This window comes from Chaetodon auriga, chromosome 15 (genome assembly GCF_051107435.1).
Source record: "Chaetodon auriga isolate fChaAug3 chromosome 15, fChaAug3.hap1, whole genome shotgun sequence".
Lineage (NCBI taxonomy): Eukaryota > Metazoa > Chordata > Actinopteri > Chaetodontiformes > Chaetodontidae > Chaetodon > Chaetodon auriga.
In genome coordinates, this window is record NC_135088.1 from 11,883,057 (window position 1) to 11,906,849 (window position 23,793).

Consider the following 23,793-nt stretch of genomic DNA (forward strand, 5'->3'; position numbering starts at 1 on the left):
GGCTGTTTCGAGCAGCTCGTTTGGGATACAAGAAATAGAAATGGCGGCGAGAGAAAAGCAGTTAAAGCACCGACAGAAAAGTTTAATTAACAGGTTCGAAGAGTTCAGTATCGACTCCACCGACGTCGAAGAGAAGCCGTTAAAACACCGACAGAAAAGTTTAAACACCACATTTGAAGCGTTCATTTCTGACTCTACCGCGGTCGAAGAGAAGATGTTTGGCCAAGCGGAGGAGGAGGAGGACAGTGACGACGGACCTTTGGTGTTTATCTGTGCCAAGTGCAAGTTGCCTGTTGGGGATTCATTGTCCTGGGATGGAACTGAAGATGGCCAAAACCAAATAAGACTGAAGCGTGAGTCTGGCTAGCTAGTTTTTCTTCGTGTCTTACCCAAGCTGAAAATTCAAGGTCCAGAAAGTAATTTCGAAAAACATATAAATGCTTTGGGATCGGTAACATTTTAACGTGTACGTGATTTCACATATAACATCACAATAAGCCGTTTATAAAAACTGGCTGAAAAATAGAGATAGAGTGGTGCATTCATATGCAGCTGTAGAGGTCAGGAATTTTATACACTTGGAAGTCATGTAAACCAGCGGTCCCCAACCACCGGGTCCGTGGGCCATTTGCTACCGGGCTGCACAGAGAGACTGAACAAAAATATTTTGTTGATCATCAGAGTCTGAAAGAAGTTTTATTTTGAAAATCAGGTGTATCCGCCTGTGCCTCTGTACACATGTCAAACACACACAGTGCAGAGCAGCTACAACTGGACTAATGTGCTCTCTGCTCATGGTTCTGGTTCATAGTCGAGCTGCAGAGTTTTGAATAAGCTTAAGTATATCCGTGGTTATTCTTCTGGATGTCAGTACCCGGGGCCGACCCGGGATCCGACCCGACACACACACACACACACACACACACACACACACACACACTAATGATGATAATAATAACAACAACCCGGATCCGACCCGGGATCTGACCCGGGACACACAGACTACTACTACTACTACTAATAACAATATCAACATCCCGGCCGGATCAGTACACGGGATCCGGCCGGACACACACACTAATGATAGTAATAATAATGACAGTAACAGCTGGGTCGACTCAGCTTGAATTAAAGGCATGAATCAGTTTTTCATCATCCGACCCGGGATCCGAGCCGGTACCTACCCGGGTCCGACCCGGAACTTTCCCGGATCGGTCCCGGCAAAGTCCCGGAACTTACCCGGGACCAACCCGGAAATTTTCCGGGACATTGCCGGGACCGACCCGGAAATTTTCCGGGACATTGCCGGGACCGACCCGGAAATTTTCCGGGTAAGTTCCGGGTCGGTCCCGGGTAAGTTCCGGGACTTTGCCGGGACCGACCCGGAAATTTCGCGGGACATTGCCGGGACCGACCCGGAACTTACCCGGGAAATTTCCGAGACCGATCCGGGAAAGTTCCGGGTCGGACCCGGGTAGGTACCGGCTCGGATCCCGGGTCGGATGATGAAAAACTGATTTATGCCTTTAATTCAAGCTGACTCGACCCAGCTGTTATTGTCATATTATTGCTATCATTAGTGTGTGTGTCCGGTCGGATCCCGCGTACTGATCCGGCCGGGATGTTGATAATATTATTATTATTATTCGTTCTGGGACCGATCCAGGAAAGCCGGGATCCGACCCGGGACACACACACTAATAATATTATTAATAATAATAATAACAACCCGGAATAATAATAGCCACCGGGGCAGGGATCAGTCCCGGGATCTGACCCGGGACACACACACTAATAATAATAATAATAATAATAATAATAATAATAATAATAATAATAATAGCCGCACGGGGCGGGATCAGTTCCGGGATCTGACCCAGGACACACACACACACTGATAATGGTAACAGTTACAGGAAGTCCGTGCAGTAAATAGTGCGTTAAAGCAGCGGCTCCAACCACCGGGGCCATTTGGAACCGGGCCGCACAGAGAGACTGACCAAAAAATATTTTATTGACAACCAGAGTCTGAAGAAGTCGTATTTCGAAAATCAGGTGCATCCGCCTGTGCCTCTCTACACATGTCAAATCGTGTTTCGGTCACGTGATACGGTAGTAAAAAAGTAAGACTAGAAGCTAGCAAAAATGAGTTAAAAACAAACGTCTTTGGAGAGCTTCTTCGGAAAAGGGAAAAGGCCAAATGATGAGACAGAAGAAGACGAGCCTACAACTTCCAAGAAAAAGAAAGCTGCATTTAAGAGACAATATCAGCAGTCCTACTTAAAATACGGGTTTATCGCTTCAGGTGATTTTCACGCACCAAGCCCGCTGTGCGTAATATGTGGCGACAAGCTCGCAAACGAGGCAATGAAGCCTTCTCGTTGAAGAGAAACAAGCGCAGGGCTCCCACTAATTACAACAACTACGTTCAGGGTAGTGGTGAGCTGGATTTTTAATAATTTGTTTTTATTCGTTTCTATGCCCTTCCGGCAACTTCTTACTTTACGTGAAACCGGTCCGTGGCGCAAAAAAGGTTGGGGACCGCTGATGTATACAATCCATGTATTGTGCTACTGACATGTTTGTGATGTTTTGGTCTCAGGGGTCACAGACAACGTCTTAATCGGAAAGGATAATCGCCTGTATGAAGTAATCAAAGGAGCTCCCTGGTAAGTCCTGCACAGGAATGAACACGTTAAAAAAATTCTTGAGTAAAAGTACAGAGTCATATCAGCAAAATGTACTTTAAGCATCAAACTGAAAGTCATTATGCTGCAGGATTGCCCAACAGTCTTAATATTATATAGTGGCATGCAAAAGTTTGGGAACTCAAAATTTCTGTAACTGTGAAAAGAGTCTTTCATTTCCTGTTTGGGGGCTTGTCACGTCGTCTTGTTTAGGGTCGTTTTTGAATGTAGAAGCCATCCTCTTTTCATCTTTTACAGAAGGTGTTATGTTTGCTCCCAGATTTTGCTGGTATGTAATTGAATCCATTCTTCCCTCTGCTGCTGAAAAGTCCCATGTGCCACCGGCTGCAACATAAGCCCAAAGCGCGATTGATCCACTCCTATGCTTAGCAGTCAGAGAGGTGTTGTTTTCATGAAATCCTGCACCCTTCCAGCAAAGGTTTTCCTCTGATGGCTCTTCCACGAAGGTCATATTTGTGCATGTGTTGGTGCACAGTAGAACAGTGCACCAACACACCAGAGTCTGCTCAATCTCCCTGAAGGACCTTCGCAGTCAAACAGGGGTTTTGATTTGTGTTTCGGGAGTCCAATGAGCTGTTCTCCCTGAATGTGTCCTTGGTTTTTCAGACCCCAGCTTGACCTCTGCTATTCCTGCTAACTGCCATTTCTTAATTACCCGATTTACTACCAGAAAACACTTTGTCTTCTGTCAGCCTTCTCCTGCTTTGTGGGAGTCCAGTATTCATAAAGCTTTGAAATCTGCATCACCTGGTCTTTCTTAACAATGACTGTGAACAAGCCAAGGTACCATCAAGCTACCAAACTAAGATGAGCTTACTTATCGTGTTAAAGTTATAAGTGAGACTTCTCAGAAAAACAATGGCGTTGTTCCTTTTATTAACTTGTTGGATTAAATCTGTCCTACATACTGATTTGGGCTTTTTTTTGTCTGTAATTTTCACTCCATAGTCTGATCGTGGATCTGTTCTGTCGAGGCTGCCAGTCTGTGGTTGGCATGGTTTACTCATCCACGCCAAAGAAACTGGACTATAAGAGGTTCACATTCTGTTTCAATGTAGCAGACATCGACAGGTAGGAATATAAAGACGCACATCAGCTGATGTTTGTTTCATGTAATTCTGATCAATTTTTCAAGTGTGATGATCAAAACATGACTGTAAAAGCATGCAGGTGCAATTTCACTTGAGTCAGCTCTGCTTGTTATCTGAGAAGATGGTCTCCACTGAAATTGTCCCCTTTGAAGTTATTTAAAAGTTGAAGTTATTTCAAAGTTGATAACATTAATATTTAAAACCAATGATCCAGTACCACACCACAAAATATGGCATCCACTGACCATGATGAGCTGCACACAGGTTGTGTTTATGTTGGGGAATAGCATTGGATTTCATTATTTGTGCAGGAGTTAATGGAACATACGCCCTCTGCACCTGCATTTAGCATCCTTATATTATACTGTGACTCTTTTCCAGCTATGTGTTTGGCTCTGCAAGCCAGATGTTGGCAGCAGAGGGCCCCAATGAGCAGCCGGTCACGCTGGAGTACAGAGGCATTGTTGAACAACAGCTGTCAGAGGTAACTTACCGCTGCTGCTTTTCTTTGTCTGTTTCTTCTCATATTGTATGGCTGTGAGGTAAAATATTTCACCTGCTGAGCAGAATATCTGCTCTAAAGCTCACTGCAGTGTCTGATTCATCCGACCAAAGCTAAAGTTAAGTCCTTAATATTGTATATTATATTGTATTATTGTGTAAAAATGATGAAAAACTACAAATCTGACCTGCACGTTGTCACTTACGGCGCGACTCATTACTCTCTGTGATGCATTGTCTTGTTGTCACTGCTCTCACATTGCCTTAGAGCGGCTCTCTCTCATTGATTATCAATGCACAGGTTGTACTAATGATGACATCAGCTTAGTTCTGGGAAGCCCTCTCTCCTGTGACGGCCAGACGTTTGTATCAGACATTACCTCATCTCTCCGTGTCGTCCCCTGCAAAGGGATTTATTTTCCATACAGTTTTAGATTGCATGAAAATAGACAAGGATATTTTCTTTAAGTTTCAGTCTTAACATCTAAATTAATTTAGAATTTTCTGTGTATTTCTACTTTGAATACACCCTTGCTGTTTGTGACATGAGCACTATTATTGTGAGAATTTAGAGGTTTCTTACATTTTTCATCAACTGGTGTAGTGATTGGCAAAGTTATTCTTAAATCACCCTTTGTTTAAAAAATATCCCTGATACCACAGATTGGCCAGTAGGTGGCGATAGTGCTCAGGAGCACCTGCCAGCCCCCCACACTCTTGCACCAAGGACAATAGATGTGGCAGAGAGCATGTTGAGGAATCTTTGTTGGAGGAAAAACATGTTTTGATCATGAAGTGTTTTTGTCACTGTAGCTGGATGTCTGTGCGGTATTTTGTTTGTCTGCAAAGTGAAAGTGGGACTGCCCGCAGGTGACAATTGATCCATTGTTTTATGAGATGTTATCTATGCAACAGTTTATTTTGAAACGGTTGTCCCACTTATTAAACAAGGCCAAAAAAAAAAAAGCTTCACGTGAGAAACCTGCATCAGATACGCTTTTAAGTCGCTGAGAGTTTTTGTCTTTCTCTACGGATCAGCACATCAATTATCATGTCATTAATCTGTTATTGTCTGTTACTTGGATAGCTTCCATGTCAACAGAAAATGTGTCAAACTGAACCTGCTCTTTGATTCACCGCACCAGATGAAACTCACGTTATTGCTTAAATACCGTTGCCACACCACGTGTCTGTCAAACAAAGCGGTGCACGAGGGTGCGGTGTAATGAAACAAGTAGGCTTACCTTAAATTCTCTCTGGTTAATATGTAGGTTACCACTTAAATCCACCTCGTCATTCACTGTGTTTAGTCCCCGCGTGAGTTGGCTGAAGATGAATCTGACTGCAGCGACGCACTGATTGTATTAATTTGAGGTGGTTTTTTAGCCGTCATTCATCATTAACCACTGCCGCATTGTTATAAGATTATAGGCCTGAACTGAAAATGAGTCTGTCAGCAGAAATCATTAAGGCTTTTTTAACAAACAAGGTCTGCTTTAATTTGTTTCTGGTAGCATTGAGTTGGAGCTTTTCTGACTGCTTACATGCTCAATTTTTTGACAAAATGTGCAGTTCCATGTTTGCTATGAGTGGTATGAAACAGCTATTCCCTCCACAACTCATGAAGGTAGCAAAATTTTGGTGCCTGTTAAAATATTTCCAGCAAATATCAATAAGTATTGAAAGCTGTTGATCATGTGATGAAGACTTGAAATGTTTTCCACTTTTAAACTGGATTTTATTGAAGTGCTGCTTGTGTTTCGACTATTTAACCTTCATAAATTCAACATTTGAGATGCCCGATTTCATTTTGATGCAAAAATAATTAGTAGATTCATCGATTACTTGATCAACCGAATATTAATTAACTCCAGTTTTAGTAATTGCCATTTGTGAAGGCCTTTCAGCCGCGCTGTGAAGATTTGCTGTTTTCCCCAGTTTAATCAGTGTAAATTGAGTATTTTCGGATTGTGTCGTCAGACAAAACAAGCAATGAAGAGGTCACCTTAGGATGAGGCAACTTGTTCCAGGCACTTTTCACTGTTTGCCGACATTTTATGGATGAATTGATCAATCGAAAAAGAAATTGACAGATTATGAATCAAAGAATTGCAGATAAACACAGTGCCTACTTATTTTATTTACTTATTTAGTTTCTCTATTCCTCAGAGTAAGGTCTTGAAAAAAGTTGCTTTGACATTGGTGCTTAGATTTCGGGTGACGTCACGTCACTTCGGCCCCTCACTCGCCTTCTTTGTCCTCGGCTGTACTGTATCTGATGAAGGTGCTCGTCACCCCTGCCGCCATTCTTAATGTATTCTGTCTGTCCGTCTGACTTGTAGACACTTGTTTGGGTTTTTCATCTTGTACACTCACTGACCTGTCTCCATCACCCCTCCCACTCCCCCCCTCCCTCCCACCCATACCCATCCATCCCTGACTACTTCCCCTCTGGGTTTCGTCATTCTCCCTCGCTGTCCCCCTTTTCTAATTATCTTTACTCCTCCCCTCTTTCTTCCTCACTGCTTCCTGCTGCTCCCTTCATTTCCCACCTGTTTATTTCCCCCCTTCGTCTCATCCCCGTTGTCACCCCTTCATATCCACCCTTTCCACTCATTTTTCTGACCTTGCTGTTCATCTCCACATCCTTGGACTTTTCAAAAAACCTTCCCCATCTCTCCTGCCCATCCACCCTCCTCCCCAGATGAAAATGCTGGCCTTGTCCATGGCGCACAGGCTGGAGGAGATCGAAGCTGGCCTTCAGGAGGGATGACGGTGACGGACATGAACTTGTCAGGGTGCGTGCTTGGTCCAAGCGTTGGAACATGAGGATTTCATATCCTCACTCCTCATCTTTACCTTTACATTAGCGCTTCCTCCTCTATCATAGCCACATTCCCTCAGTAACACGTTGTCCTAGCCTCACCTTCTGCGCACACAAGCACACTCTCACACACACACACACACACACACACAGAGCTTCCTCTCTGCTTTGTCCTGATTACCGATGGTGAAACAAAGACTGCCTGCACTTGTAATCAATCATGTTGTCAGCTCGCCTCCCGTGGCTCATGGCACCATCCTCTGCGTTTGTCTCAGCGCAGACTGAATGTGTGCTATGTGCAGCATGTTTATTTGTGCAGGATTTCATCAGGCAGGCTGCACACTCAGCACAATGCCATATTGATCTGGCCACTCGAGGCCACACACACACGCACACACACACACACACTCTCTCTCTTTGTTCTCCTGTTTTAGCATGGAGCCTTGAAGGATTGCTGGATGTGCTTCTCTGCTGCCTTGTTGTGGCCAGAAGTGAACTTGTATTGAAACAAGGTTTTTACCTTTTCTCTATTATTTCTGCAGACTGTTCTGCCTTTGTCTCAAATCTTGCCAAAACCTTCCGGCAGTTTGCAGTCTCTGATTTGTTATTACACTCATTTATCTTTGTTTTGTCTGTTCACACTTGTACAAGCTTGTTTTGTATTTTTGTATAATAAAGTGTTCAACGAAGGCTCGATTTGAAAAATGGATTTCATTATTGTCAGTCGGAAATAAAGGATTAAACTAAATAAGACAACGTTAAACTGCGGGGATAATCTTTTTAAATGTTTCTTTTTGGTTGACTTCGTGCAGTCAGATCATTGGGGATCAGTGGCTCATCCTGCTTTGGCTCTAATTAGAAGTATCTCTTGGATTTAAGAGTTAAACAGCAAGTTTAAGGTCCTTGGGGTTGAGGAGGGGGGGACGTTAATTATATATGAAAAGCTGAGCGTTTGTTTACCGACTGACCTCTAATGTGCCTAGCAACACTTTCTACCATGGCGGGAAAGCGGCTGCATGCTGTAGCGCTCGCCCTCCCTCATCCACGAGGTTTCATCAGCCTCACAGCACAACAACAGTTAGAAACGGCCAACCAGCACGCTGTATCCAAGGGCAGGTTGCGATGGCAACTGAGAGCACGTGCTATGCTGAGTGCCTGTTGCCATCTCGTCATCGCGCTCACAGCCGGAGGAACAGCCAGCCAGCTCGCTGGCCGGCATGCCTGTCAACAGACGCCGTCCCCCGCTCGCGCTCAGACGCATACACGGGGGAGGAGTCCTGAATGAACCCCCACCCTAATCTCTGTGTGATGTTTTTCTCACTGCTAACCCCACCCTTGCCCCTCTTTCTCCCTCCCCACCCCCCCACCCCCCTCCTGATTCTCCCCTCCCTCAACTGCTGGGGAAAAAAAAGTCAAAACAACAACAAACAAGCCGCGTGGTTTTTGTTGTTTCTGGTGGTGGGTGGTGTTGTTGTCCTCATTCAGTCCCCGCTTTTAGAGGTGCCTGCATGCATCCGGCGCTGAGAGCGGGTGACGCAAGCCGGCCGGCCAGTCCACTGTCCAGATGTGTTCTGTTAAGCCTTGTAACAGACTTATTTTGGGGAAAACCTCCCTGTTGTTTTCAGAGTAATGAAGCTTAAGGCCAGTCTGAAGCGAGCGGCTCGCCAAATGGCCTCTGAACTCATTTAGCTGTTTTATATATAGACGCAGTGTTGCTGGATGCATTGCACTACTGAGTGCAATTATTGCACAGGTTTCACCCCATTCACCCCGTGAGCCTCAACCAATCACCAGCACCCAAGCCAAGACCAACATAGAAACACATACACAAACACACACACATCAGTCAGTACATCTACACACATCCTGCAAGCACTCGGGGACAAAGGATGAATAATGCAGAGGTAGTGTCTGAGAGAAAGTCGCCTCCCCTCTTTCCCTCCTTTTCACCTTCCCTAAGCAATAAGGAAGCAATGTTGCCATGGAGGCAATGAAGCCTCGGCACGCCGTCAGCCAATTACAGGCTTCCTTGTGTGAATCATCGGACCAATGGCTGCCGGAGCTGATGCTGCTGTTGCCACAGACACTGAAATCCGATTGGCTGAGCTCTGCTCTTTGATTGAATTTCTGATCTTGTTTTTGAGAGAAAAAATATCTCAAGGAGTGCCACCTGTGTGCCAACTTCCAAAATATGTTTGTTTTTTTCCTGTGAAATGAAAAGGATTAGATTGTGAGGAGGAAAATGTTTCTGTTTGAGGGGTTTAAGACACTCACATTCTGTGCCTTTTCTGCTTCTGTAATAAAAGTGAGCAAGGAGGAAAGTGATTTTTCTTTTTTTTCTGGCACCTGGTACAATCTGAGGTGTGTGTGTGTGTGTGTGTGTGTGTGTGTGTGTGTGTCTGGGGTTTTGTCAGTTAAAAGGTGGAAATTGTACAATTTCAATCAGCCCTTGTTTCTTTCATTTAATTGCTTTTTTTTTTTTTTTTTGCCTTCCCACCACAATATTTGGTTTCCCCCTGACAAAAGAACCACACCCCACCAGTTGCTCATAGCTGTTTATGACCAATTCCTGGTTTAACCCTTCATTTTCCAGAGCGCTATCCAAACCTCAGGTCTGTGTGTTTTATAACAGCCATAGTTAGTTCTATTTAAATATATTTACATTTATGTCCTTTATGTAAATTATATCCCAATATATTTAATAGATTATATAAAGTGCAAATGTTTACTCCATTATATTCATTACTATCCATTACTCATTTCCATCCATATTTCTGTTTGAAAATGTGACAAAAATAATGTAAACAAAACATCTGAAAACTTGACATATGCTTCACCAGAATCTTCTTTTTAGACCGAGAGTCACTGAGACGGTCTGGTCTCAACCCTGCCCTCGTGTCAGACAGACTAGATGACAGGTCAGTTTGTGAACCCCTTCATCTGGGGGGGTTACATTTCTCAAATTAATCCCGGGAATCAGTGGGTGTAAGATGATCTTGATGCTGGGAAGCTGGGAAACTTAGCCCAGTTTTTCTTGTTTGTTTGTTTAATGGACTGTGCCTCTGGGGCGAAAGCGTCACACCTTTGATAAACCACAATCTTCTCGTTTCATTAATCACCTTCATCTGTGTCTGTGATCAAACTGGATAGTCGGCCAGTCACAGACTCGTCTGATGGAATAACCCAAATCCCCTCTGAGTGCTCAAAGCCTCCTACCTCATTAGAAACATCTGCTTGTTTATTTCCCCCCACATCTTTGTGTGTGCCGGTGTCTGCAGGTCGTCTCTCACTCTCTCCTCCTCGTCCTCTGCGTGTGCGAGAGATGCTGAGGAAGGCAGTGCTGGACTGTGAGGTTGAACCAGGATACTCTGGTTGTTTGTGTGTGTTTGTGTGTGTGTGTGCGCACGCATGTGTGTATGGGCAGGCTGGCAGGCAGGCAAGTCCCTAGCGTTCATCACTGTGTAGCAGGTTAATCGCCTGTTTTTCTCAGACACAAAGGCTCGTCCCGTTGCCAGTGACACCCCGGTGTGAGTGTGTGTGTGCGTATATGTGACGAGAAGGGGGCTGAAAACAGGATTAGTGTCATCAGGATCTAAGCCTGAACAGATTGACAGAAATAAAGTCCTGCTGTACAGTAAGTGGTCAGTTTGGCCTCACGTTAAAAGTGGTCTGAGTGTTTGAACAGGATTTTTTTTTTTTTTTGTGGTCAAAAACAGGTAATGAACCCGCCGCCGGACGCGTGAATGCCTTCACTCAGGTTATCAGCTCCTGAATATGAGAGGAAGTTTGGAAGAAAAGCCATGCATATCTCCAAGGTGTTTTATATGTGCTCTCTAGACTTTTCTCTTGTTTCAATGTTTGTGTCAAGATGTATGGCTTCTCCATAAAACCTCCTAATTTGATATGTCATTCCAGGAGAGATCCAATGTCCTAACTGCCCTCTGTGGTTTTACACAATGTAATTTCTCACAATTCATAATATTAAAACTTCCCAAGTATGATTATTATAAGAAATATCCCCTTATTTTGAATGGTGGTGCGGATGTTTGTTTACCACAGACCCCTCATTGTCACGACCGGTTTACACACAGATTAACGTGGAAATAATCTGTGTGTCAAGGAAAATGATTTTTTTTTTCTCTCTCTTTATCTTACCACTATGGATTTCTTCCTTTAATGCTTCCTGAGATTACAGTAGATTAACAACTTGCCTCCGCGTTCACAATCCACCAAAAGGCAGTTTTATGCTGCAACTTACTTTTTCTTATATTTTCATTATTAATTCATCTATCTGTTACTTTTTGCCATTAATAATTGAATCCATAAAATGTGCAAAAGCAGCAAAATCGCCTATCACAGTTCTAAAGCGCCTATAAGGTGACTTCTCAAAACTGCTTTGCACTGTTACCTGAGAAAGTACTTCAGCAATTGATTATAAGAATTGTCACTGAGTAATTTTCTGCTGCAAATTAGGTATTTCCCATCACTATCCCTCACCTGGCTCTTAAAACACAGTCACAAGAGGAAGCTGCCTGCCAGCTCCACTCTGTTGCTAGTTAATATTTTGTGAGTGTGTGTGTTCGTGCCAGTGTGTACACACCTACTACAGGTGTCACTAGAGCAGCACTTAAGTACAGGTATTACCTGTACGTGCCCTGCGGTGCACACCTCTTTCGCTCAGCGCTGTGGTTAAGCCACAGTATTCATGGCCGCAGCCTGTTTGTCTCACCAGACCGCCCGGGGAGTTTTGACTAACTGTCCGCCTGTCTTTGATAAACAAAAGGCTCCGGCTCTAATGCATTTTAGAGCCACTCTTGCCCCTCGGCTTTTATCAGCTTAGCCACGCCGATTTAATCGGACGGCCCTGTTTGTGTTGTGCTGGGTATGTTTGTCTCAGAGCTCTGGTGATCCCCCTTCTTTGTCTCGTCAGGGCAGTGTCACCCAAAGAGGTTTATGATGGGGATGTGGGGGCCACAGCTGAGTAGATTAGTGTCTACTGTGTGTGTGTGTGTGTGTGTGTGTGTGTGTGTGTGTGAAGAGGGAGGGGATGTAATAATGTGTGCGCATGTGTCAGTTCTCAGGATCCTTCAGCTGTTGCAGGGGTGCGTTTTTCTTTTTTTTACCCACCACAGGTGTCCCGTGGGAAATGCATACGGTATGTGAGACAAGTGGCACATTGAGGTTGTAAAGCAACAGAGACCCGGAGAAGCCGATCTTCATTAAGTCCTCCAGGGGATGAGAGCTTTAGGAAAAAATCATACGCCTCCGGCTCTTAATTCTCTGTAAATTATACATAAATTACCAAGAATGTTGGATTCTGTGGATTTTTTTTTTTTTTGTGGAGTTTCTTGTGTAATTATAATAATTTAAGTGCATGAATTATAGATTTTTTTTCAGCAAAAAAAGAAAGTTGTATATTGGCATGTGAGCACAAATGAAACCAGACAGTAAGCAGGTGCATTTGAAAGACCAGACAGACACATAATGGATTCAGTATAAATATTTAAAATACTTTATACAGCATAGAAATCTCTTGACACTCAAACAAAACCATCCATTAAAAAATCTTACAAAAGAACCCCCGAGTCTGTAGCAATCTCAGTATCAACCGGAAAAAAAGGTACAAAGACGTAATCTTCAAATGTTGACAGTACAGTTCGACTCGTGAAACATTGCATGCAACTTTTCGTTTGGACAGGAAGAGATTCTACAGTACCTTAACAGTGAGAAGCCTCGTGTGCATGTGGAAGCCTTTTCGTAGAGTCAAATCGTCTTATGAAGCCACCAACATGTGAAAATGCCAACAAACATTATAGAATCCCTTCGTACAGAAGTGACAGGAACACAGGAGTCGTACCGTTATTTACAAGCACAATTTTCACATCACTCTCAGAGAGCTCTTGGCAAATACTCGTCATTGCAGTTAACACTTAAGACTATTGCACAGACTACAGCATTAAGACAAAAGGAAGTGAATTATATTCATGGATGTTACTTGATCCTAGTAGCAGTTCTTCCCACTTTCAGATCCTCGGCCGCCGGCGAGGTTGATCAGTTTCGTAAGGCTTTTGATGCTCTATTTTTATCTTTTTTTTTCTTTTCTTTTTTTTTTTTCAAAACTGACTATGAACAAGCATATCCTCCTGTGAGAGAGTCATCACTAAAAGACAGTTTTAGAGTTTCCCTGTGGGTCGTAGAGGTGATGTAACACTTGTATAGAAAAAGTTATAGTTGTGAATTATTACCAGTGTTGAGTGATAGTTTGAGAATACTATAAAAGTGAGAGTATGACTGTAAAAAGTGAGAGTATGACTCTACTCTTAGTACCTACCTCTGTGTCAGTGTGTTGATTCTAATGGCACTATCGCTCAGACACTGCAACACTGTGGCAAGATCCACACGAGCATGCCACAGTCTACTGCTGTTATACATTAATGTATGAATAATGCAGTGAGGTAAAAGATGGTAAACGCCATTGTTACTATAGGTTTTGGTTTTTAAGAATAGTGCAGTGAGGTTCTACATCCAGTCAGCATTGAGGAGACAGTGCCAGCTGGCTGGAAGTCAGTGGGTATGTTAGAGAGCTTTCACAGAGACAAAACATTTATACATGTAATCAGGGTTAGGGTTGGGGTCTGTTAGCTGGTGTGAATCAGTTTGCGGCTCAATTAGTAACCAGTTACAGCAATATTACATAAGAGAGTATCTCTAGCTCAGTGTATAATACAGTGTTTTATGTGTATGCGTGTGCATGTGTGTGTACACCTTGTTGGCAAGGCCCATATTACATGAAGTCCCATGTCCACTCTGTATCTAGGACACGGCGAGGTTTAGTCATCCCTCAGGGATCTGTTTCAAATCTCATCTTCTCAGCATCACCGCCTCTTATTACATAATGAGAGCGGTAACGAGAGGTAAAACATTTTTCAACCCCTTCTTTTTTCTTTTTCAAATGTCCGTCACGAAAAAGTGGCTCAGTCGCAATAAAGGAACAGTTCAGAAGGCCGCTCTGGAAGACCACTCCAACTTCAACAAACCGTTGAGAGGGGCCTTGAGTTCAGTCTGTCTTACTTTCATTTTCTTTCGTCTTGTGTCCCTCAGCAGAGGGTCTTCAGTGCACCTGAAGCACAGAGGAGAGTCTGCATGGGGTAGGGAGGCGGGGACACCACTTCCTCGACGACCTGTTCCGGCCGGAAGGAGAACGGCTGCAGCTGGACCTTCTTCTTTAGGATCTGTCCGATTCCCATAGAGGGGAACTTGCTGCGGTGTGTCGGGCTGTCGGGATCACTGCTGCTGCTGTTGGAAGGAGGACTGAATGCAGAGGTGGGGTTAAGGGGACTGAAGGCGGACTTTGGAGGGCTGAAAGCTGAGCTGCCTGGGGGGCTTCCTACGGTGCTGGGGGGGCTGCCGCTGGTATCAGAAGAACCACACCAATCTGAGGAGATGCTCTTCTTGGGCTGGGGGTTGACAATGAGGACGGGAGGGCTGGGGATCGTGGCCTTCTTCAAGTAAGAGGAGTCGGGTTGGAAGGCAGAGACGTGGCGGGGTGGGGACAGAGTCCCGTTGGTCAGCTTGTACCAGGGCGAGGCCGGGGTGTCTTCAATTTGCTCGGCTTTGGAGAGGGAGCCGAAAGAGTGCATGCCAATCGGTGATGGCGCTGGTGGAGCGGGTATGTTGTGTTCAGGGCTTGTATTGACTTGTGGGAGAGTGGCCAAGCGCCTGCGTTGTTGAGGGGTGTTGTGAAAGAGAGGATGGATCTCTAGATACTCCATAGAAGAAGAAGCGACGGTGCCGGGCGGTGCCAGAGGTGAATTACGATGGCCTCCAGTTATGGCACGCAATAGACCTGAGGAGGAAATGAGAAGCATTTTAACATTTCTGAAATACTGTATTTTCATGTTTGTCAAACAAATATTTGGAATATTAGTTTTTGCTCAATTTCCTGCAGATATGACTAAATGAAAGTCTGAGAGCTGAATACTTGTGGCTGAGTGTCCTTCGTGTCAACAGGACATACTTCTGACAGACATTATTGCGCAAGAGCAGGTAACAAGCAGGTGTAAGAATATTCTGTCCTGATTTTAACCTTGTGAAGAACAGCCTGTTCTGACATGCTGGACCTGAAAAAGCCTAGCTTTCACTGTACTACTTAAAGGTAAATGACAAGAGGGAAAGGAGATTAGGGCCTCAGCTTTGCCCCCAGGTCCATGTTCGACACTTGTTAGCTCTTCTTAAGGAGTGTGATCTGACATTCTTTAACCACCTATTACTTTTAAAAATTCCAGGCCTACTGAATTCAATTAATGCTGCTGTGTTACTAGACTCATTCAGTTTAATTCCATATTATATATTACCTTTGCACAATGCATTCTTAGTCATTTCATCTGACTGTCAACAGGTAAATTAACTTTGAAAAAAATCGCCCTACAATTGACTGGCAACTTATCCAGGATGTTTCCTCTCAGGTGGATGGATGGATGGATGGATGGATGGATGAGTGAGTGGTTGGATGGATGGACAGACAAACAATGGATGGATGAATGGATGGAAGGATGGAAGGAGGGAGTGGATGGACCGTCGGATGACTGGGTAACTATGTATGTATGAAACAGGTCGTAGCCGTACAAGAACATGCATGCTCAGTCAACCTACCCTGTACAGATAAAGGTAAATAAAGTAAATACAGCGGCACGTTTCCAAACAAATGTACAGTATCTTATTATGTTTTTTCATGCATGTGCACAAATGTTTTCGGCTGCACCGTATCACTCCTCACCTGTTCTGTGCTTCTTCTCCTTGCTCGGCCCCTTGCTAACAGCCAGGTAGACGGGCGTCTGTTTGGGGGGAATGGTGAGCTTGTCGACGTGCTTCCTCCACTGGGTCTGGAAGTATTCACTCTTCTGCTTCTCTCCTTTCTTTTTCTCCTGGAACTGCATCTCCTAAACACACAAACAACAACCCGCTCATTACGACAACTCGTAACATTTGACAAACCTGATGTTGTGTAACCGGATATGTCACCTCATAATTCTTGCTCCCTTGTAACCTTTTCTATGTATGTGCAGCTGTATTAAGGTGGCATTAAGAAACACTTTGGAATTTCAGGTAGAGTGTGTTTTGCGTTGGAGATTGTTTTCTTAAGCCTCTGTTGTTGAAAATGGCATGGGGCAGGTATTAACTAGGATTTCTTTACCCTGTACTCTTTAGAGAGTCTCTTCATTTTCTTGTTGAGGAGGAAGTAGACAGCCAGAGTGTGGCAGGCTCGGTTGGTGAGGACGGCGCTCAGCACCTCACTGTGCTTGTAGCTCATCTTCTCTGTCATATGCAGCAACACCGTGTGGTTGATTTCCTCGATATGGATCCTTAACACAGAGAGAGAAAGTTGATGCTTTATGACGCTTAAGATTCAGAAAACAAATATCCAAAAATGAACAAAACAAATGCAAAATGCAAACTCAAAGCAGTGAAAATGTGTGCGATTACCTGTTGAGGTACGGTGCCCCTGTGTTCTTATTGGCCAGCTGTAGCCAGGAATCGGCCATCACCTGATGGATGTTAGGACGCTTGTTGGGATCTGGCTCAAGAAGCTTCTTCAGAAGGCAGATGGCAGCTGAGACAGGAGAGAGAAGAACAAATATTCACAGGCTGCCAACGACGCTCCACTCAGCATGGAGAGGAATGTTTTCAGCTACTGAAACATGGTCCAACACGGCATATTTTCTTCAGAAATACTGGTCTTCTGACTGACAGCCCTCGGCATGATCATTAAATACAGCGTCACTTCTCTACCACCTAAGCACGCCACTCGCAGCTGTTTCCGATGAGTAGCTGGAGCAGAGACGCCAGTTGCACAATCCCTTGACCACAAAATTGGCCCTTATGCTACTCATCCGCTTTCAAGTCATTAGTAGATAAGACAGATAGGATGACACATCCATGTCATTAATTTGATTAATAGTTTCTTATATAACCATGTTAATCCAGCCCTTACTTTGCATATTAGAGAGTGACACAGTTTTGCCACGCAGAGGAGAAGCATCTCTGGTATGAATGCCACTACTTGAAGCCAACTGCATACACACCTGTCTTTTTGTCTTCATATCCTCATGTTGTTTCACCAAACAGCAATGCTCCACTATAATTAGATATAAATCAAAATGCCTCTGCAATTTGACCAATTCTCCTTATATATAATAACTACAATTAAAGATTAGGAGGTCTATTATTTATTTTGAAAAAATAAAAAATAAAAAAAACCCGTTGTGCCGCAGCTTCTCTGAAAGTATCAAAATCTTTTTGACGCAGTGCCAATGACTTTAAAACAAACAGAGGTCACATGAAGCCTGTCAGTAATTATGAACAATTACAATGGCAGTTTGGTGTGCACGCACTCCTCTCACATGTTGTTTGGATTCTTTTAAAATTGTCTTGAAGTTACGCTGTCAACAAATACTGTATCACCGTCTAGATTTCATTTATATACAGGTAGCTAGTTGGGTTAGTTTGTTATGTAGAAATTCTAACTACAGTGTCTTGTGTCTCTTGGCAGACAACGTAAGTTTTCATTGCATTTCTAAGTGTTTAATTTTATCTTCAGCACAAAAGAAGCGATCTGCACACAGGCGTGCATGCGTGCTCTCAGTGTTTACCTGTGGAGAGCGAGGGAGGTAGAGGGTTCATCTCCTTGTCCACCATCTTCTGGTGCAGGGCTCGCAGACTGAAGGGCTCCACGGTGAACGGGAGGGTTCCGGTCAACATCGCATACATGTTCACACCACTGCGGGATCAAAATACACACTTCAGCTCTGTGCGCACTCATGAAACAACATATTTAAATAAGTCGACATTTAACAATTACTTTTCTGAAAGAGGAGAATACACTCACATGGACCAGACATCCACCTTCGGCCCGTACTTCTTCCTGGAGAGCAGCTCTGGGGCAGCGTAGGCCGGGCTTCCACACTGGGTGCTGAATGGGTCCGAGTATCCCAAGATGCCGGCGCAGTTACTGAGGCCAAAATCTGAGGGACGAAGGAGGCGGGTGAGTGTTGTTTCTGGGTTTATTACTGTCTTTTCAGCTCACTGTTAAACGAGTCGCCTCATCACAGCGTCACACACACGAACAGAAGCAGATTAGCACTATGGTGAGAGCTTGTAAGGGTTTTCACAGGATATTTAATTGCCCTTAACGCTTCACCACATGTGGGACACTGTGACACTCGGCATGTCCCACTCCAACTGAGACAATCTTCGCATTTCTACTCTACAGTTACAGCCTTCTTTTATTATTAACCACAGGAACATTAGTCGTGTTCTTTGGAATTTTTTCTACTTATGAATGAATTTATTGTTCAGCTTTGCGCAGAACGGGGAAATGAAACAGATATCTGAGGTGTGTTACCTATGAGCTTTATGTTGTCCTGCTCATCCAACAGGAGGTTCTCTATCTTCAGGTCCCTGTTAAACAAAGAGACAAAAAGAGGATGTAAATGCCTGCGCAGTGTCAGAGTTTATGTTAGATAACTTATCTGAACCACGATCATCATACAATGCACAAGCAGCAGAGGTCGGCCCCCCGCCGCCAGTCCCAACACATACACAAATACCCCTCCCAATATGGGTCACGCTGGCTGATTTTTCAGGGTCTATTGTGTGCCTGCATGTCCCTCCTCAGTCTTAGAAATCCTGTTATACAGTTATCTACTTAGGCCATCTTGCCATGATAGAAATTTTAGTTCCCAGGCTCTCAGCAACAAAGAATTAAATTCCTGGGAAGAGCTTTGAGAAATTTCTATCTGAAATTTGATTTAGAGATGCAGTTTATGTGTTGTTTTCCCTAAATCAATTCAAAACTTTTTTTTTTTTTTTTTCAAAACATCATAAGATGTAATGCTATTTAAAGGAGAAATGCTCCCCAGTGACTAATATCTGTGCAGAGTGCATGGAAATCCAGCTCTTGTATAAATCTTTTTTTTTTATTTAAGCGTGATTACTTTATTCAAGAAATTCTTAGCAGCTCTCTTGGAAACCTCTTAAAGTGTGGTGGTGCGGTTATTGAGCGGACAGATATGGATATTTGTGGATTAACAGTAATGTGCACAACAAGGACTTAACCCACACTTAAAGAAAGAGGATCATGTCTGACTCAGAGATCTTAAAGTCAGCTTTAACCCATTAACAGCACAAAGCTCTCTGAGCTATGGATGGCAAACTGTCAATATTTTCCGAGTCATTTACACCTTCTCTCCTCTCTGCGTTTGTCTGCCTTATTTTAAGCGTTTTTATCTTTTTAATTGTTATTTTACCTGTGCACTACACCCGCCCTGTGCAGGTGCTCGACGGCCAGTACCAACTGGCGGATGTATTTCTGAGTCTCCCTCTCATCCAGGCGTTTCTTGTCGTAGATGCGGTTCATGAGGTTGCCGCCGGGGCACAGCTCCATCACCAGGTAGTAGCTGTTCTCCGTCTCCAGAATGTCCAGCAGCTGTGTGATGTTGGGGTGGCGGATCATCTGCTGGATGTGGCCCTCCCGCCGCAGGTTCTTGGTCACATACGAGTCCTTCTTAGCCTTCCGCTTGTCGATCACCTTCACCGCCACCTGGAGAAATTGAGACAGAGGGTGAGGTGACGGTGTTATTTTAAACAAAGCATTGACTTCGCGGCTAAAGTTTGTCTCGTAAAGCTTGCGCCGTACGATATTTTGAATAACACCCATGAAGAATAGAGCACCAGTGCACTGCTGTGTCTTGAAGAATTTCTGAGTTGTAGTGTAACAGGTGATAAGCTACTCCGTCTCCTTTGCAGGGTATATAACTCGACACTGACCTCTCCCTCACAGCTGCTCCCTATGTGGGGCGACCCAGGCGCTATAGGGCCCTGAGGGTGCGGGGGGGAGGTGTGTGTGTGTGTGTTGGAGGGGTTACTGAACCATCATAAACTAGGGGAAAAGCAAATGTTACCCTATCTGTTGAGGAGGCGCCGAGGCCAAATGGACATTTAATATTCCCCCATTTGTTACAGAGTTTAACAGCAGCTAAACACACGTGAGGGGTGGCGACAAATGTGGAAATGGGACTGAGGAATGGTCTGCTCAATTTCAGAATCAACAGAGGAGTACAGGTTCCCAGTCAGAAGTTTTTTTTTCCTTTAACTACTCATCCCAGTGTCCTCTGTCTGTGTCCCTCTGCCCTTGTTTTCCCATTGGAGAAGATGTCTCCTCATAAAAAGCCTCAGAACGTGTCCTTTACCTTTATGACAAACACTTTACTTCCCTCTGGAGCTAATTACATTCAATAACGGACCCATCTACTCTATTTCATCCATTGCCCGCGTCTCCTTGTAGCACGTCTAGACTGAGTTCAAGAGCGTGGCTGCCATACACAGCAAATCATCTCAAGGAGAACCCACAGACATGGAAAGGCACGACCAGTGGAACAAATCACCATATCCATTAATGAAATGGTGAGGGCCAAAGTGGTTGTGTATGTGTGTGTGTGTCCTCTCTTTCTTCTGTCCTTCAGCTTGTCTTTCTTTTTTACTTTCGTCCTTTCATCTTTGATAATTGATTCACCTCTGAAAACCTTTTTTACGGCTGCTAATTAAACCTGGCTGTGTGTGCTTGTGTGTGCGTGTGTGTGTGTGTGTGTGTGTGTGTGTGTGTGTTAAGCTGTCACAATACAGTAATAGATGGCCCATGTTTACGCCAGGCAGAGTGGATAAGAGAAGGGGTGCGGGGTATGTAGGGGGGATGGGTCACTGTATTTACAGTAGGCTAGTCTATATGAGGGGGTGTCGGGTATATAGAGGGGGAGGGGTGCGCCCAGCCAGGGGGCTTCTGGGGGATTCAGTTGTTTATCAGGCGCCCCTCAGACAGAAATGGGGGGGAGGTCGGGGACTACGGAGGGGAAAGTGGGTTACAGACATCAAAAACACATGGATATGACCTCCCCAGCCCCCTGACCATGACAGGACCATCCCTCACCTCTCCTCACTTTCATACCCCCTGCCTATAAACACACACACACCCTCTCATCCCTGCATCCACAAGGACTTTCTAGTGATGCTAAAAAAAGGATCAGGGAGTCCTCCCGTGTTTCCTTTCCCCCTGATTCCCCTTTTGCTTGAATAAACTCGCTGCCCTCCGCTTCCCTCCAGCGCCTGTTGGACCCTGTATTCCACTGAATGAGACAGAGAGGAGGGGGGGGGGGGGGGGGGGGCATGTGATGCTTGGTTGTGTGATTGCCAGTGTTTGCATCATCCTCAACAAAGAGAGTGAGGGAAGAGGAGAGGAGCGCTTTCTTTTTCTCCTCACTGCCAGAGAATGGGAAGGGTAGGGGAGGGGGCACAAGATGAGTTAATCTTCAAGATGCAAATTATCAAATTCACTGGCACACATTCTGTTTTTATGCGTACACAAACAGACATGGGTCAACATGTAGGAACACATAAGGAAGAGGAGGTACTTGTTTTCTAATATGCAAATGTGCTGGCAGCTCTTCAAAAAAGCCTGGAGAGACAAAGGCAACCAGTGGCCAACGGCAGCACATATCAAAGCCCTGCGCTGGCGGAATCATAATGAGGCTGGAGCTCGTTTATCAACGACATGATTTCATATGCAAGTAGCAGCTCTGGCCGCTCATAGGCCGTCCAATTTCCCCCTCTGTCCCTATCACAGGCTTGCGCGCCCAGCAGCGGTGAGATCACCACAGACAGCAAACAAAGCAGGAGGCGCAGAGAAGCCACAAAGCGCAGTGTCCAACACAGAAAAGGACAGGCATCTCTTTCTGCCTCACACACTGTAAATATTCTCACTCGAGCTTGGCCAGAAAACAAACCCTGCTGAGCTCGTAGCGGAGTTCAAACAGCTGGTGGTGCCGCATGAGCTCATTAGCAAAGCTTCCCTTTGCAAACAAGGCTTAGCACTTTCTCAGAGAGGCTGATTTCACCGGCACGTTGTACAATCAGAATGTATGGCTGAGAAAGAGGTGAGGAGTTTTCCCTGGTTTACATACATGCAGGCAAGTGACAGCTGACACTGTCCACTGACATGAAATCCAAAACCGTATCAGACCCCTTGCTGCATGCCACTCATTATTTTTAGATGTTAAAACAGAGAAAACTACAGGCGTCTTACAGTCAGAGCCATTTTCCTTCAAAAGTTTCTGGTTTACACGTGCAAGAAACCAGTAGGGCTACATTAATTGTGATCACGAGATGCATTTAAAATACGCCACCAAAAATACAATGTATGACACACACATTTTCCCAAAGCCTGTTGCTTTTTCCACTGTGACAGCCCGCTCACCTTTTCCCCAGTCAGCGCGTGGAGACCTTCTCTAACTTTGGCGAACGATCCTTCTCCCAGCTTCCTCCCGATCAGATAGTTCCCGACCCGCTTGGTGTGGTAAAAGTTCTTGAGGATGTCCGCCGCGGGGCTGCATAGGGAGGCCGGGAGGGCGCTATCGCTCCCGGCGCTACTTGGGATTTTACCCTCCTGTAAGCCGTGGCTGCTGTCCACGACCATGTCGCTGTCCGCAACTGGCATTACAGCTCCCTTGCAGAACGTCTCTTTTTAACAAGGGAAAAAACTACGCGTCTCGTCCCCTCGCCCAGCTTAAAGCCAGGTATTAAATGCTTAGCGTCCGGTAAAGTGCGTAAACTCCTGTCTGCCTGCGTCTCGCCCCTAATAACAAATTAAGGAAGCGGAGCTTTGCGCCACCTGTTCACCCAAAGCATCCAGTGAGCGCACTCAGCAGGTTCCGAGACAAGTCTTGATTAGTGTATGAGCTTAGATTTGAATGACACAGGAAAAAATGCCGAACTCAATCATGGAAAGTTATTTACTGACGCAACCTGTCTTAATACTTGTGAGGATTAAAAAAACAACAACAACTCAGTCAGAGGTAGGCAATTACTCAGCGTCCCCTCTCCATGCATGAGCGTCTCCTGAATGTGCGCCGCCAACGTGTTATTCAGTTTGAAGTGACTTTACCGGCTCCTCTGGGTGGGCGTTTCTTAGTGTAGGGGTGAAAAAAACACATACACACACACACACACTGTCCCTCACACGATGGTGGTAGTCGGGGTGATTTTCAATCCAATCAGCGCAGGCGGGCGGAGCACATGTGAGAACAAGGGGGACGACTCCACCCGATACCGCTGCTCCGCCGTTTCTCATGCTGCGCTCTCAGACTGTACACGGCTATGAACAAAGAACACGTTTGTAGCGTGAAGAGCGAGACAGCAACGCTGTCTCTATAAATATTTACATTATTTTTTAATTCCTGTAACGGGATTTCTGAGTGTCTGCGTCTTAAGTGTATTGTCATTTGCGTAAAACTGTGCGTAAAACACCCAATTGATCATACCACGCGCTGTACACCCGCAATTCCTTAACTACACCGGCATTCAGGTGTGCATTTCTAGTGGCAATAAATGATCGGAAATAAATATTGTGTGGGAGAAATGGTCAGTTTCATACAAGGCGCACCATCATCTAGCCCCTGCCATCATTTCAATGTGTTATTGGTTGTTGCTGAACTTGGCCTACTGTCAGCAATACATAGTTGTACCCCCAGTATAACCATTGGCAGACAAAGAGGCATTTACCCCCTCGCTCACTGAGGTGTTCACTGCCCTAATTAACATGGTGTTCATCACTCAAAGGAGG

At 44.8% G+C, this 23,793-nt stretch overlaps 2 protein-coding genes across 2 annotated transcripts; one reads left to right on the plus strand and one right to left on the minus strand.

Annotated features, from left to right (window-relative positions):
* The first annotated feature begins 6 nt into the window (after positions 1 to 6).
* On the plus strand, positions 7 to 7,823 carry mis18a (MIS18 kinetochore protein A). The gene is made up of 5 exons (XM_076751213.1): positions 7 to 353; positions 2,603 to 2,669; positions 3,657 to 3,779; positions 4,181 to 4,283; positions 7,005 to 7,823. The coding sequence occupies exons 1-5, from the start codon at positions 41 to 43 to the stop codon at positions 7,071 to 7,073; spliced, it is 675 nt and encodes a 224-aa protein (XP_076607328.1). The 5' UTR covers positions 7 to 40; the 3' UTR covers positions 7,074 to 7,823.
* A 4,790-nt stretch (positions 7,824 to 12,613) lies between these two features.
* Positions 12,614 to 23,135, minus strand: hunk (hormonally up-regulated Neu-associated kinase). Its single transcript, XM_076751164.1, has 9 exons — positions 22,429 to 23,135; positions 19,430 to 19,722; positions 18,526 to 18,581; positions 18,010 to 18,145; positions 17,774 to 17,901; positions 16,608 to 16,734; positions 16,318 to 16,486; positions 15,901 to 16,063; positions 12,614 to 14,970 (listed from the first exon to the last, which is right to left on the minus strand). The coding sequence occupies exons 1-9, from the start codon at positions 22,666 to 22,668 to the stop codon at positions 14,222 to 14,224; spliced, it is 2,061 nt and encodes a 686-aa protein (XP_076607279.1). The 5' UTR covers positions 22,669 to 23,135; the 3' UTR covers positions 12,614 to 14,221.
* Between the last annotated feature and the right edge of the window lie 658 nt (positions 23,136 to 23,793).